The sequence below is a fragment of the Cebidichthys violaceus genome, unplaced genomic scaffold, assembly GCF_023349555.1.
Source record: "Cebidichthys violaceus isolate CVI_PGR_0920_01 unplaced genomic scaffold, fCebVio1.0.p SCAF_5, whole genome shotgun sequence".
NCBI lineage: Eukaryota > Metazoa > Chordata > Actinopteri > Perciformes > Stichaeidae > Cebidichthys > Cebidichthys violaceus.
The window spans coordinates 15,028,826-15,042,945 of record NW_027176705.1 but is presented as its reverse complement, the minus strand read 5'-3'; the positions used below and the strand labels follow the sequence as shown (position 1 = coordinate 15,042,945).

The 14,120-nt window shown below is 41.1% G+C and overlaps 1 protein-coding gene across 4 annotated transcripts in view; it reads left to right on the top strand.

Annotated features, from left to right (window-relative positions):
- LOC137887291 (protocadherin-9) overlaps positions 1–14,120 on the top strand; it is a 185,370-nt gene that overhangs the window by 43,844 nt on the left and 127,406 nt on the right. For 2 of the 4 annotated variants that reach the window (XM_068730155.1, XM_068730153.1), the window contains exon 3: positions 4,909–5,010. The exons of the other annotated variants lie outside the window; for them this stretch is intronic. In XM_068730155.1, coding sequence (XP_068586256.1) covers positions 4,909–5,010 — 102 coding nt within the window. The remainder of the gene's footprint in view (positions 1–4,908; positions 5,011–14,120) is intronic. 4 annotated transcript variants of the gene reach the window in all.

The window sequence follows — 14,120 nt, the reverse complement described above, 5'->3', positions numbered from 1 at the left end:
TCTGCAACTATGCAAAGATGTCCTTGTAATTGGGTGATCTTTTTTAACAGGAATACCCGCTGCATGCATTTCCATTCCATTTCTGTCATAAAATACCCTCCTCACTGTCGTCAACTTAAATGGAATGTCAATACTTAGTGTGTGGAATGGGGAGCGTGGAAATGGGCTTAACACTGGGACCCATAAACATAAAGTTTAATGCCGCCACCAAAGGAAGGGCCAATCGCAGCATAGCTTTGCAAATAAAAGAATAATAATCACAGATTTTCTCGCCCAGCCTTCTCAACAGCTTAATATGAATACTCTCTTGTGCGCTCTCATTTTCTAATCATCCCCAATTTCCTTTCCTCCATTCCGTTTTCCTTTGCATTGAGAACTTTGCCTTTCCTTGGATCAAAACTATACACAATCGTCAACACCCACCTCACTTGTACATTCGTTAAATTTCCTTTTTAGGCCAAACTGTAAAAAAGGAAGACAGAATCAAAACCCAACAGCAAAATGATTTGGTTTAGGGGTTGCTGCTCAACTGATCTCCGTCTGGTGTCCAGAGGAATATTCCCCACACAGGAACACTTTATGGGCTCATTTTAGCTTTAGGAGACAGCCGTGCCAGCACAGGGCGATTAAGTCTTAATATATTAACCCATATTGGGCAATTTCCAGAGACAAGTCAGATGATGCTGTGATTGATTTTACTGTGCTTTAAGTGTTAACTATTAACACTACTATAAGTGGAATATGGTCTTTGTTGTATATTATCTGTTCAGACGACTCAGTTTTCTCTTTGTCCTCGCGTTATAAATTCACCAACTTCACTTTCATTTCATTAAAGACGTTTTTTTTTTTCTTCATTTCATTAAAATGTTGAATCGTAACTGTCTTAACATACTGACGTGATTAATAACCAATAGTTAATAAATACATGGCTAAGTAAATGAGGAATGATCGAAGAGCGGAGATAAGTCATCCACACATCACGCCATGTATCGCTTCTTTCCCCTCTGGAGCCTTACCACTAGTCACAAGATAAACATCATGCTCTATTCTTAGCAGCCCACACACACACACACACACACACACACACACGCACAGCACTTGTTGAGAAATGAATGTTGTCCTGTGATGTCAAGGAAGAGTGCATACAGTGGTATCTCTAAGGTAATTAAATAGAACTAAAGGACTGCTGTGACTGGGAGGGCTTGGCAGGGGTAGACTAATGGTAAAGCTGATTAAAGTGTGTTTTATCCCCCTAATGAAACTCATCTTCTCAGCTCACAGTGTACAAACACGTTCAACAGAGAACGGGCCCACTGCGCCTTTTACCAGGATGTTGTTATTCTCACCTTTTACAAGTTGGTTATAAAAGTTCATCTTCTTCAGGGTCACCAATGCGATCCGAGGAAACACTAATTGCTTGCGATACTGATGAACCTTTACAGCTTCCGCATTGTAAGACATATACTTTCATTTGCAATATTCTTTTCGTCCGAAGCAAATTACAGTGAGCGCATTTTGTCCTCCATGCAAACACCAGCTAAATATCATCAAAATTGTAAGTGAGTCCCTCCCGAACAAAGAGCTAGCAACATGTCCTACATGTGCTACAGTGCAAATGCTTCGAGTTTTGAGAAGACACTTATCTATGGGAAACAATTTTTGGGACAGAGAGGTAATAGAACTAGACTCAATTTGGCATGAACACCCAGAGCTCTAATTTCATGATGGCACATGGCTGAGCTTTTGTGTCGACAAAGCCACATGGTCGTAGAGTGTTTTCCTACTCATGCCCATTTGGTAATTTGGTGACTCACTATGAACTTGACCGTGTTCAGTCAGAAAGGGAGGTGCAGCACGTAGGACGGTTTGAACTGGCATTTCACAGCAACGGGTTTTCTGGGTTTGAATCAATTTTGTGTTTCATGTGCTCCACTTTCCTACCACAGTTCAATGACTAGCAGTTTAGTGAAACTGCAAACTCTAAATTGCCCATAGACATGGACAACATTGTCTATCGATGTGTGCTAGCCCTGTAACAGAATGGCACCATTCCCAGTGTAAACCCTGTCTCTTGCCCAGTGCATGCTGGAATGTGCTCCAGTAACCCAGCACAGGTGGAGCAGGTATAAATATGAAGGTGTGAAGGTTTTCTTGTGGATTTTTGCGCTTGTATAGCTCAGCTAACACCTATACTTGTAACACATCTTATCCAAAAATATGAAATTTCTTTTTCTACAGTATGAATTCGTGTATAAATGTGTTTGTGGCGCCAATGACTGCCATCCACCAAATTGTGCACTGGGATGTGTGAAATGAGAACTGTGGAAGTGTCAGCATCCTCTAAAAAAATGTCAGGAAATGGCTGGTGGATGCCCCCCCTGCTATCCCTGCTGTCCACCACCGGTCCTGGTACAGGCTCTTTTTCTAATATCATTTCACCTGTTCTTGCATTGGGCAATGCTTTCTCTGGGACATGAACAACACAGTAAGCAAATGCGTTACTGTATATCCTCCCACACAACTAAAACGAAACATATATTCACTTGTCACGAAGCTCCATCATCTCCCACAGAGGACAAAATCTGTTTCTTTTTGGGCGAGGGTGTTTTTTGTCCACGCTGTTGTCATGACGAAAGCCAGTCCCACTCACCATCTGAAAATGAATTCTTCAACCCCTACCCCACTGTCACATAGATGCAACATGCCTCCAGCCCCCAAAATTACCAAAAAGTCAGTAGCCACAGGCTGTTCAGGCTGCATTATGATGCGCTGCTGGTTCAATTTTGTTCTCATTTTGTTCTCCATTTGTAATGCAACTGTCCCCTCAACGGCACTGTACATTTCTGGAGTACCTTCAATGTGGGACTCTCCATCAGTCATGCCACCCTCAGCAGTCCCTTCAGCCTCTGTAGCGCTTCAATTAAATTGGAAACCAAATCAATTTCACCCCGAACAGACCAAATTACCTACACCACTATTTACCATTCAGCAGTGTGATTTGGGAAGAACTTATATATGTTTAAATACATTTAGTTGCCTGACAGTTCATATTAAGTCCAAATATCAATTTTAATGTGAATTTCAGGTAGATGAGGAGGAAAGATGGGCACACTGCAGAACATGTCAAAACCATAGATCATAACTTTAATCATCCGTTTTTCTTTCATTGCAACATTTCGATCCAAATCGTTCTACTTTTGCCATTTCAAATAATGGAAAGTTACTGAAACCTCATGTAACTGCCAGCAGTCAATCAATCTCAATAACCTTTTTTATTCACACACCTTATTTTTGTTGTCAGCTCTGGCAGTATTACACGCCGCAACCAAGAATCACTCTGACGTTGTGGATGGAAAAATTATCAATTATAATCTTGCCAACTCTCACTTCTCCTCTCTCTGTCACTTATGCCACTGGTGATGAACGGCTAGGTACTAATAACTAATCTCACATTCTGAGCGGTTTATGGAGACAGACCGTCATTAATTAGAGTGACAGACGAGTGGAATATATTAAGACGATGCATAATGAGATACAGGTTCTAGGTATTGCTTTACCCCTCTTTCACTGTCAATAATTCCGCCAATAATTGGAAGAATTTGTGAGGGGAACTGTTGTGAAAAATGATGTCTTAGCAAGTTAGATGTTTAACAATTACAGTTTAAGTAATACCAGAAATGAGTCATCGCAACTCCCAGTAAGACTAACAGCCACCTGAATATGACACAAGGCTTAGAAAAACATTTACCAAATTTGGCACGGTGTTGGTGTCCAATTGTACCTTTTAAAATCCAAATGCCCTTTGGCCTTTGCACTGGCCACGGTATTATTACATCATTTTTTGTGGAGACAAGAGATCACACTGTTATATATGTTGCCATCCACCCGATTCTGTATATGGTCAAGTAATACTCCTTTAAGTAACTGTTAGCTGAGCCCGTGTGTCTGGTGGTGGGGTTGGTAGTCGTTTATTTGTTTATGTTTGTGTTTGTATGTCAGACGATGGAAACAGTTTCATGCCAGTGACAGCAGACAGTCTGACAGATTGACTGATGGCATGTTACCATTCAACATAGCTGAGCCGAACACAGCATCAGTAAAAAGTCTCCACCTGTGTTGCATAGTTAAATAAAGCTGCAAGCAGTTAATGTATTGGTAGACACGCTGTAAACGGATACATGACTGAGGATAAATGCAAGCGAGCTGACTATTTTTAGGACACTGAAAAGTGTCTTAAGTAAGCAAGTTCGGCTTACAATATGGCCTTTGCTGATAAGAAGCACAAGTCGGATGCTACAGTACACTGTGCTGCGGCCCAGATAACCCGTTCCCTCCTTTCTCTCTGCTTCGGCTCCGTGTTGTTGTTGGTCATCTGGAAGTCAGTTAAAGACAGTGATTTATGCCCGGGGCTTCATGCGGCATAGCCTCATTACACACAGCCATTTTGAAAATCAGCAGATAATTACAGTATACATCATAGACCTCATGGGGCCCAGCAGATTCAGTCTATTCCACTGGCCTGTCATTTGGGCCACAGGGCATGGAAAACTTAGTTCTAACCTCGTTTGGAATATAAGTTGCTCTTCATTTTACAGGAATTCTTTCAGGAAATTTGTTGTGGAATGTTGAATTGGCATGTTTTAATCGCTCTTCTGCGAATCATCATTACAGATAATGATTTGTTTGCTAATGGTATTCCTTTATTCAATGAAAAGACAGTAAAGACAGTACAGAGGCATACTCATTTGAGGGCAGTTAAACCGGTTTACTTTTCTTGCCACAAGAGTGATAACACACTCGAATATATTGTGTTTTGTGAGCTGTTAAAACTGACAAGTCTTCCTCCACAAATGACAAACGAACCAAAGCTAAGCAAGCACTAACAGACTTTTTCTTCCAATCTTGAAGGGAACATTAACACGTGCCCGAACCGAACTGAACCCTGAATATCTGGACCTCCGTCCGCGAGCCGAGCTGAACCCTGAATATTGGACCCCTTGCACCCCTTTAGTGAGTACTGATGGTTCCATTTCTCACCAAACGATCACCATATAGCTTCACTTAACACAAGTCATTACTTTTAATAAACTCAAATTATGTACAGCAATTTACTTCACCATCCCACGCACTGGCATGTTAAGCTCAGTTATGACTTGTTAGATTCAGTATCATTTTCTCATTCATGGCTCCGTCTACGTTTAGGCATGCTTCTGCGTTAGGCACTGAAACGGACTCTGCTCTCTTCACATCTTCTCCTTCTTTCCTTTACAATGTTTAAGTATATTATGCCTCTTACTTACTGTGACACATTGTACTCACAACATCATTAAATTCAGGGCCTAATGCGATGCTAATATTCATGCCATTTTTACTTGAGTAATATGTATTTGTCTCATTACCTCCATGCTTAGAAAACACAGTGCTTGATAGTCATCTGGGGGTTGGAGGAGGTTTGCTTGCACACTGGTGAATCTTAATGATGTCAGTTTTTCTTACTCTCTGTTATCAACTACAGTATATCAACATGGGGAGGGTTTCTTGTAAACTAGCAGTCTCACTTATTATACTCATTTTCAGGCATATTTTGTATCGCTGCTGCCCTGATGTTATTGATGTGGAATCTATAGCTGAGTGATTGTAACATACATAACAAATAAGGGCAAATATTCTGACCCGCTCAAATCAATTCTAGTTTACAAATGTGAAAACTATATAAATACATATACAAATATGCAAACATAGCGTGCAAATTATTGATCAGTGAATTTGACATTGAGGGCATTGTGTGGACTGTATATATTTGCGTTTCATAATATTTAGTTTAACAAATCATTGTCTTGCAGTTATATTCTCATGAGTTGTAGTCTCACATTAAATATTCATAACCTGTTGGGCTCCCTCGGGTCCAACATCAGCAAAAGAGGAAAGCTAACAAGATGTAGGTATAGACGCAATGTAAACACAGGGGAGTGAAGTCCCTCCTACCCAAATTCCCCTGGGCTGGGATCAACAGACTGAGGGAAATACTCCAATGTGCATGCATTATGGGAGTAGAGGGCCACAACGTCTCTCCGCGTACGTGCTTGGTGAGCAGCTTTCTTTGATATGAATGAACTGCTATGTTTATAATCTCTATAAACAGATTCTGCATTCAGTCTTTTATGCAGATACTGTAGGCAACGGGACACAATTTTGGTATCGGAAGCAATTATGGTTTATGTTTGTAGCCTGAGTAGTATTGACTAATCGCGTTGGAGCAGGCTTTGGTTATTTGCAGGGTGACCGTTCGTGTGGAGAGCCAAAGAGCACTGGCCTGAATGCAATCTCTGAACGCATCGGCTATTGTCTGATGATGATTTAGCTTTTTATTAATTTCAAATTGAATGACACGATCCGATCGCACGCGTCGCCTCTTAAGTTGCTAATCAGACTGTAAACAATGAGCAAATGCATGGAAAAGGAAGTCTTGGCCCGGATATTGGCTGGCTATGGAACCACAGCTATATAGCCTCTCAACCTCAGAGGCTTATCCGTTAGTAGCCCATAAGACGCCCCTCCCCTTCCCCAACATTGATATCATTGACCATCGCGATATTTCTCTCTGGGCATCGTCACATGCCAATTCAGTAGACATCACCCAACCCTAGCAAAGTCTGAATACTTCATCCCTACATTTTTGGCTGCGAGGTCAAGATCTCCTCGGCCTGCCATATTCTCCTGCCCCTCTACACAGTCACACATACTCTCCTCAGGCCATGTTTGACTATGTTCAACTTACAGTATACTGGTCACAAAGTGAAAGCAAGCATTGACCAATCACACTGTAATGTTCCACTGCCAGCCTGATCTGCTGAGGAACTGACTCTTTCTTTCTCTCCTCTTTTTTTAATCTTCTCTCTCTCTCTCTCTCTCTCTCTCTCTCTCTCTCTCTCTCTCTCTCCATCCATACAATACATCAGAATGTTTAGAACTACAGATGCAGTAGTTGAACATGTAAATATCTCAGATTGTATCCCTCAGGACCCCCTTTAATGTCCATGAAGCGGCTTGGAGACATTGTTCTTGAATTTATGGGATTTCATCAAATGGAAACCCCATTGGTGATTTGAATAAAGACAAGAAAGAAAAAAATCCCTTTGTTACCAGTCCGCTGGTAGTACAGCCCCTTGTCACTTGTGTCACTACGTCATTGCAGGCTTCTCTTATTAGATCACAATTCATGTTAAGTTCCATTAACAAATGTGACTTTCATCTTCGCTGTGAGACATCTTTCTTTCATACTCCCCAATCATATAATGGTTGAGGGAGCTGTAATAAAATATATGGGACAGTCTATGTGTTGTGTCTCCCTACAGTCAATATTTGGACTTTAGCCTGATTTAATGAACAGAATTTCTCAGAGATCTCTCCCAAGCTGTATTCAACGGGAGATCTCTATGGCTTCGTTAAAGCACTGCGCTGTTTGCTTAGTGGGCCTCACTGGACTAAAAAAAGCTCAAAGACAAACACATGCATGCGCGCACACACATATACACACACACACACACACACACACACACACACACACACACACACACACACACACAAAAAAACGCAAACACTTGCACACACCATCACCACAGAGGAGGCCCCTTTCTTCCAGCCCAAGAGGGAATGATGACTCTCATTATCGCCTCAAAGCAAGATGGCCACAGTGCCCCTACTCAGCAGCCCTATTAAGTTACCAGACAGCTTCATTGTATTGGTGTTCGATAATTTCCTTTCCTCTGTCATTCGGAGTGCATCAGGGAGCTGCATGGTGAGGGAGGGGTTGCAAAAGTGGCAAGAGCTAACGTGAAAAGGCACAGCTGGCTGAAATGATGCCCTCCCATGGTAGGTGAATCTCTGGGCTCACTGTTGAGCAGTCCACCCTGACAACCTTCCTGTCATTTACTGTTCAATCTCATGCAAAAATGTGGATTGTGCTTGATGGATGCTTGAGTTTATCATGTAATCTAGTCACAACACACAACAAATTGCATTCTCTACATCAGTTGTTGGGGCAGGATAAATAGCCTATAGGAAACTGGGAAAAGTCACCTTGTCGACTGCATATGACCAGCTGATTTATTGGGAGTTTTTCCGTGGTCCCCAGACTCAAAGAGATCAATATATGTACTGCCATGTATATTTATTACCAGTGTCTGGAACACTGGAGTTTCCAAATGTATTACAATAGTGGCGTGCATGGAATCCAAAACAATCAAAGCTGTATGCCCATGAGGAGTGTTTATGCCACAAACAATTAAACCGTGATACACACTTCTCTTTCTTTAAATTCACAATATAAAATAGGATTACATAACAATTTAGAGTGATATTAATTTAGCTTAATTTAAGTTGATATAGCGATGCACATGAGCAGTGTGAGCATGCTTTAGAGCAGGTATTTGAGCTTAAAGAAACATCTGGGCTAACAGAGAGGTGGCAGAACACTTTTCTGAGATGCATGTTGTTCACAGTGCTTGTAAGTTAAATCAGCTTTGATTACAAACCTTTAATAAATGGCAATTTGAATTGAATGTTACGTGAAGTCACTGAAAACAGGGGAAGGAAAGTATGCTCACCACCTCTTGAAACATCTTTTTTCGCACGGTTAGAGAGAGAGAGATACCGCTGCTCTGTGCTCCGTCTAAATCATATTTGGGTCTGAGCTGAGATGACAAAGGAGACGTTGGGGAGTTTGGAAAAGCAAGAGCCAGTATAATTACTTCCTAAGATACGATTTGTAAACTACACAGCTGTGTAGGAGCTTCAACTCTTTATATTGTTATTAGGATTCATTTTCAGATTTAGATTTAGTTCATAACTTTTCCACTGCTGTTCGAATTTTGAAATTGCAACATCAAAACCATGATTCTGTGTTTCAAAGGTTTGACCAACATGGACATTATCATGTAATAAACTGTGACTAAAGGTGATACGGTGTCAGTTTGAAGCAAGGACAGCTGATGCATTATGGAACAGTGTTTTAACATAATTAAAGGTCAACGTTTCAAACTCCAAAAGGCCATATTTGCTACATCACACATGTAATTTGGGCAGCAAATGTATGATGCATCTTGTTGCTGATTGGCCTGTGGGGTGCCTGTAGTAGTCCCAATTTGGTTTGACATGTCCCCTTGCTATTGGTGCTTTTTTATGTATACGATGTCTGTTAGGATTTGGATATGATTCATTCTCAACCAGAAGAAGTTGTATAATTTTGTTTTGGTTATATTTTCTTTTTAGAGGTCATCTTTCTGATCTTTCACAGTAATTGCTTCTATTTAGAAAAATAACCGGCAGCATGAACAGGTTTTGAAATTCTAAGACAGAATGTCTTTAAAAGAAAATGAAGAAAATAGATTACACATTTGCAATTTTTGAATTTAGAAATGTGGCTATTTCCGAAGATGCTTTTTTTGAATTCTTTATTATTGCCGAGGACTCTGAGCTCTCATATTGAATATTGCCTTGCAGCGCAGTATGCAACAAGCTTATGCTACCATTTTGAATAGCCTTCTGTGAACCGAGTAAAATAAATCACCATTCTAGACCACGTTAGCCTTTGTACGGGATGTTATTTTCTGCAGCAAAGCTTTTCTGTTCAGATTTTGGAAACTGCTTTACAGGCCCTGTTGACAAGGAAACTTGAAGGTGAGATTCAACAGTGATCCGAGGAAAGGTGCAATTGTCATTGTGCATGTTTTCCTGAGACAGAGTGGAAAAATGTGATAAAACCAGAGAGAAGAGGAAAGGCCAGGGGTGATAATACTTTATAAGAAACCGTTTGTTCTCTATTCTAAAAGTCCAAACGATAACAGCTCTATACAGTACATTACTTTGCTTTAGTCAGCCTTTATTCTTCTTGAATACCAATATTCTATTCATGATGAGGAACACTATGTATAGTAATGTCTTATTATGGTAAGGCACAAGCTAGCTAAACGTATTGAAATTATGCCAAGAAGTTTTGCCTTGGGAAAGCTAAATTTGTTTACGTTTAGCAATTACTAGATAGTACAAGATGTCTCAACAGTAAGTAGTATTTTTGTTCTCTTTTCCTTTTTTCTCCAGCACTGCAAACCACACACACACACACACACACACACACACACACACACACACACACACACACACACACACACTTTTTCCTTTGCATTGGTTGTAATACTCCTCTCATGCAATCCCTCATCATCTATGTTGCATCTTACATTACATGGGTGATTCCAGTTGTCCAACACACACAGAGCAATCAATGAAATCCATGAGGGCGGAATCATACACACTCTTACTTGTGACAGATTTATGTTTTGTGGTAGTTACTGGAGACACATGCACAGTGTTCGACCCATGAATGCTTGCACTGTGCATCATCATCCACCGTGTCAGTTGGAAAAAAACATGTGACAACTTTTAATAAACTACTGCTTTATTGCATACCTCCATGTGTTTGGACTGTTTCGGGGCTTTGTGCCCTTCATGAAGGAATATTTCACTTGGGGCCAATAAGACAGCAGATCATGTGGGGAATGAAATGGGCCCTTCCCCACTTCCTACCCCTACATCCAGCGCCCTTGCTTGGACCGCACCCATCTTCGTGTTCAAGCTTCATTCTGATCTCAACAACACATCTTTTGTGTTTCTTTGTCTTCATCTTGCATGTTTGCGAAGCTAGCGCAGTCACACACTGTTGCGGCTGGTGAACCTGGTCAGACTAACTAGTCAAAGCATTTATATAACATCCATATGGTTTGTTTTAAATGCATGGTCATTTAAAAACTACTGTTAAAAATACTCATACTTAAGTATATATTCCTTTCACAGAGTGGAAAATGGTTAACTGCCTCGAATCATGGTAGTGAAGTCAGGAGTAATGGCAACGACTTGGATTAAGCCGCAGTGGCTTTGCATGACACACTACTTACTCTTTTCACTGTCTGACTTTCTCTGAAGGTCAGTTTGGCCATTAGCCTAACACTGCGTGCCCCACCTCTCCACTCCAATTCTCCTCATCTCCCCTCTCCTCACTTCTCCTCCCCTCTTCATGGTCTGAAGAGGGATGTGAGGGGACTAAATTTATCTTCACACAAACCAAAGCTAAGATGTTAAAAGAGAACCCCCGACAGCTCGGTAACCGACCGCTGACCGCGATCGGCTTCACCTTCGCGAGGCGTCTGTCAAAATAACATTCGGCCATTTCTCCTCTTCCCTCCGTCCTTCTTTCTTTTTATCCTCCTCCTCAACTCGATCCTCCCATCCCCTGTTTTATTAACAGCGGAGCTGGTGGCTTGTGATAACTGGTCACTCCTCCAGGCGTTGAAAGGCAAGGACACTCTATTATCCTAGCTAGATGGATGGGTTGAAATATTGCCTGCAACTGGTAGAGCCTGCCAAATCCTCCAGTCTTAAAACCTCTTTGTCTCTGACAAGGAGGGACATTAGTGAGAGGGCCAGGATCTTGGATGGGGATATGGAGTGCATGTGTGTGGAACGGAATCCAGACATCGCATGATGTTTGTGTTTGCTTTATATCTAACAAAAAATTTCAAAAAAACTTCCATTTCGGTGAGTAGCTACAGTATTGTAGCCTATAACTCTCTCTGTCCTCCCAACTGCGCCTGCATGACAAAGAGAGAGAGAAAGAGAGACTACTTTGTATACATTAAAATGATTAACATGTTGCAGGTAGACAGCCGGTCAGCCAGACAGCAGAGTCACTATTAATTAGTGTCCTAATTATCAGCGACCTTTACCACACAACAGTTGCAGACTTGTTTCACCCTCTGTTTCTCTGCCAATACATTTAGGAAAATTTAGCCTATTTGCCACTGGAAAGTGTCAGTATTTCTCGCATTTTAAAATAGTCTCTGAGAAACAGCTGTTGTGTTCTGTGCTTCGATACATCTTCATGCTTTGGCAGCATGGCTGTTAGTCTTTGTAGAAATAAAGAGAGATAGCATAAATGTTACCTTGTTTGCCTTATAGATCTTGCCCTCCCTTTGGATCATTATGTGAGGTTTTAAAAAGACAGTGGTAAGACCCAGGCTTCAACCCCAGGGTCTGTAAAGTGAAGCCAATGCGTAAGTGCCTTAAACCTGCATTCTTTCTAATAGCCGTCAGGGACGACTTGTGTGGTTGCAAAAAGAAGCCTGATTGTCTATGAGAAAATGACTCTACTTCTCCATTGATTTATTACCTCAGTAAACTTTGTAAACAAGAGCTTATGGTCTCAATCGCTAGTTTCAAGTCTTCTTCAATACAGCATGATGTTCATTTAGTAAATGATGGTGTCATTTAGAGTAAAATAGACCATAAATCAGGGTATGCTTTAGGATGTGGCTACCTTGTGAATGACAGATCGCTGCCACGGCATCGTCCGGTGTGGGAGTTGTTTGTGTTTTGATCTTTGAACTTTGACCCTTTCACAGTGCGTTTCAGTTCATAAAAGTTAAATGCAACATTTTGGTTCCTAAACAGGTCTTATTTAGCATTCAGTTTAGCTCCACCCTCTCGTGGGACTTCTGGTTCCAAAAAAACAAGATTGCAATCGCCAAAAAGTAGAGCTCCAGGCTTAAAAATGGCAGTCCACAAAACAATGGGTAACGTGACGGTGACTACGTCCTCTTCTCACTACCTCTATGAGTGAGACACATGCAGAATCAGGAACCAAACCATTCCATTTTACTAAACAAGACTTTGTAGCTGACAATTCTGCTGAATGTTAAATTACTATATTTAATCCATTATTTCCTGTAGTTACATCAGCAACACTTCGTTATAATTGAAAATGGGAAGTAGTGCTCCTTGTCACCCGCTCACCACAGCTCTTTACCAGAAGACTCTCCTCATTTGCTTTGCAGCGTGCAATCCCGCTTTAGTGCAGATAACAATTTGAGAAGGATGTTTTTTTTGTTAATCAAGTGATTTCTAAAAGGCATTTCTTGTCATGTTTGGGGCCAGTATCAATCTTGGGGGCACTTGGAATATAGCAGCATTGGTCAATTGTTCAAACAGCTTCAAAAAGCTTCTTTGTTGATGGTCATTTGCAAAGTAGAGTAGCTTGATGATCTTATACAGAAGGCAGGAAGTAGGTCAGGGTGGATGCATGGGTGGATGGATGGATGGATGGATGGATGGATGGATGCATGGGTGGATGGATGGATGGGCGCACAAAGCATCTGACTTTGACACAGCACTATGAAGTCTTTGAGTTTAGCTATGATGTTGTCCTTTGTGACGGCCCCACACTCCTGTTGCCCTGGTACTGTGTGTGTGTGTGTGTGTGTGTGTGTGTGTGTCTTCCAGGTCCTTGGCTGGGTGGAGCTGAGGTGCAAACACCCTAACATGGAACACCTGTCCAGTTTTCCTAAGCTATTCAAGCCCGCCTGCCCAGTCGCTAGTCGTAACGTTCTTGTATTAGTTAAATTATTGTATAGGGCAGCAGATGTTTTTGGAACAGTTATGTTCCATAGTCCGGTCTTTCACGACACATGTGTAGTGTAATAATAAAGCCAGAGGATTCGATGAACTTGACATATTCTTGTTCACTTCACATTCCATTTATGAATAGAAACAGCTCAAAACTCCGTCTGTGTACACCATCATTACAACCACATTTTAAATATGTTTGAGGTTCCGAGGACAATCTGAATAATGATCAAGGATGAACAGTGGTATTTATCCATTTAGAAAATGAATATGTTATCAAATATATCCAAGTACACTAGCAATTCTAAGACACATGTGAGACAAACCTCTGAATGTGTACAACTCCCTTGACGTGAAGTAGGCATTCAACTATACATACCAGGGAGAGAATGGACCAAGCCACTAAAGACTCTTGGCTACACATTTTCTACACACTTTGCACATGAAGTGTTAATATGCACAATTATAAAATGTGCGAGAATGCTTTTACAATTATTCCTGTGGAAGTACAAATTTACTGAAATGAGACTTCATTGGTTCTGAATCAGCCTCACTTTTAAGCACAAGATTCACATTGAATGTACATTTGGTATCTCTCACAGTGATGTTCAGCTAGAAGTTTATCACTGCCTCAAGGACTTCTTTTTACACGGCATGCTCATCGTCCA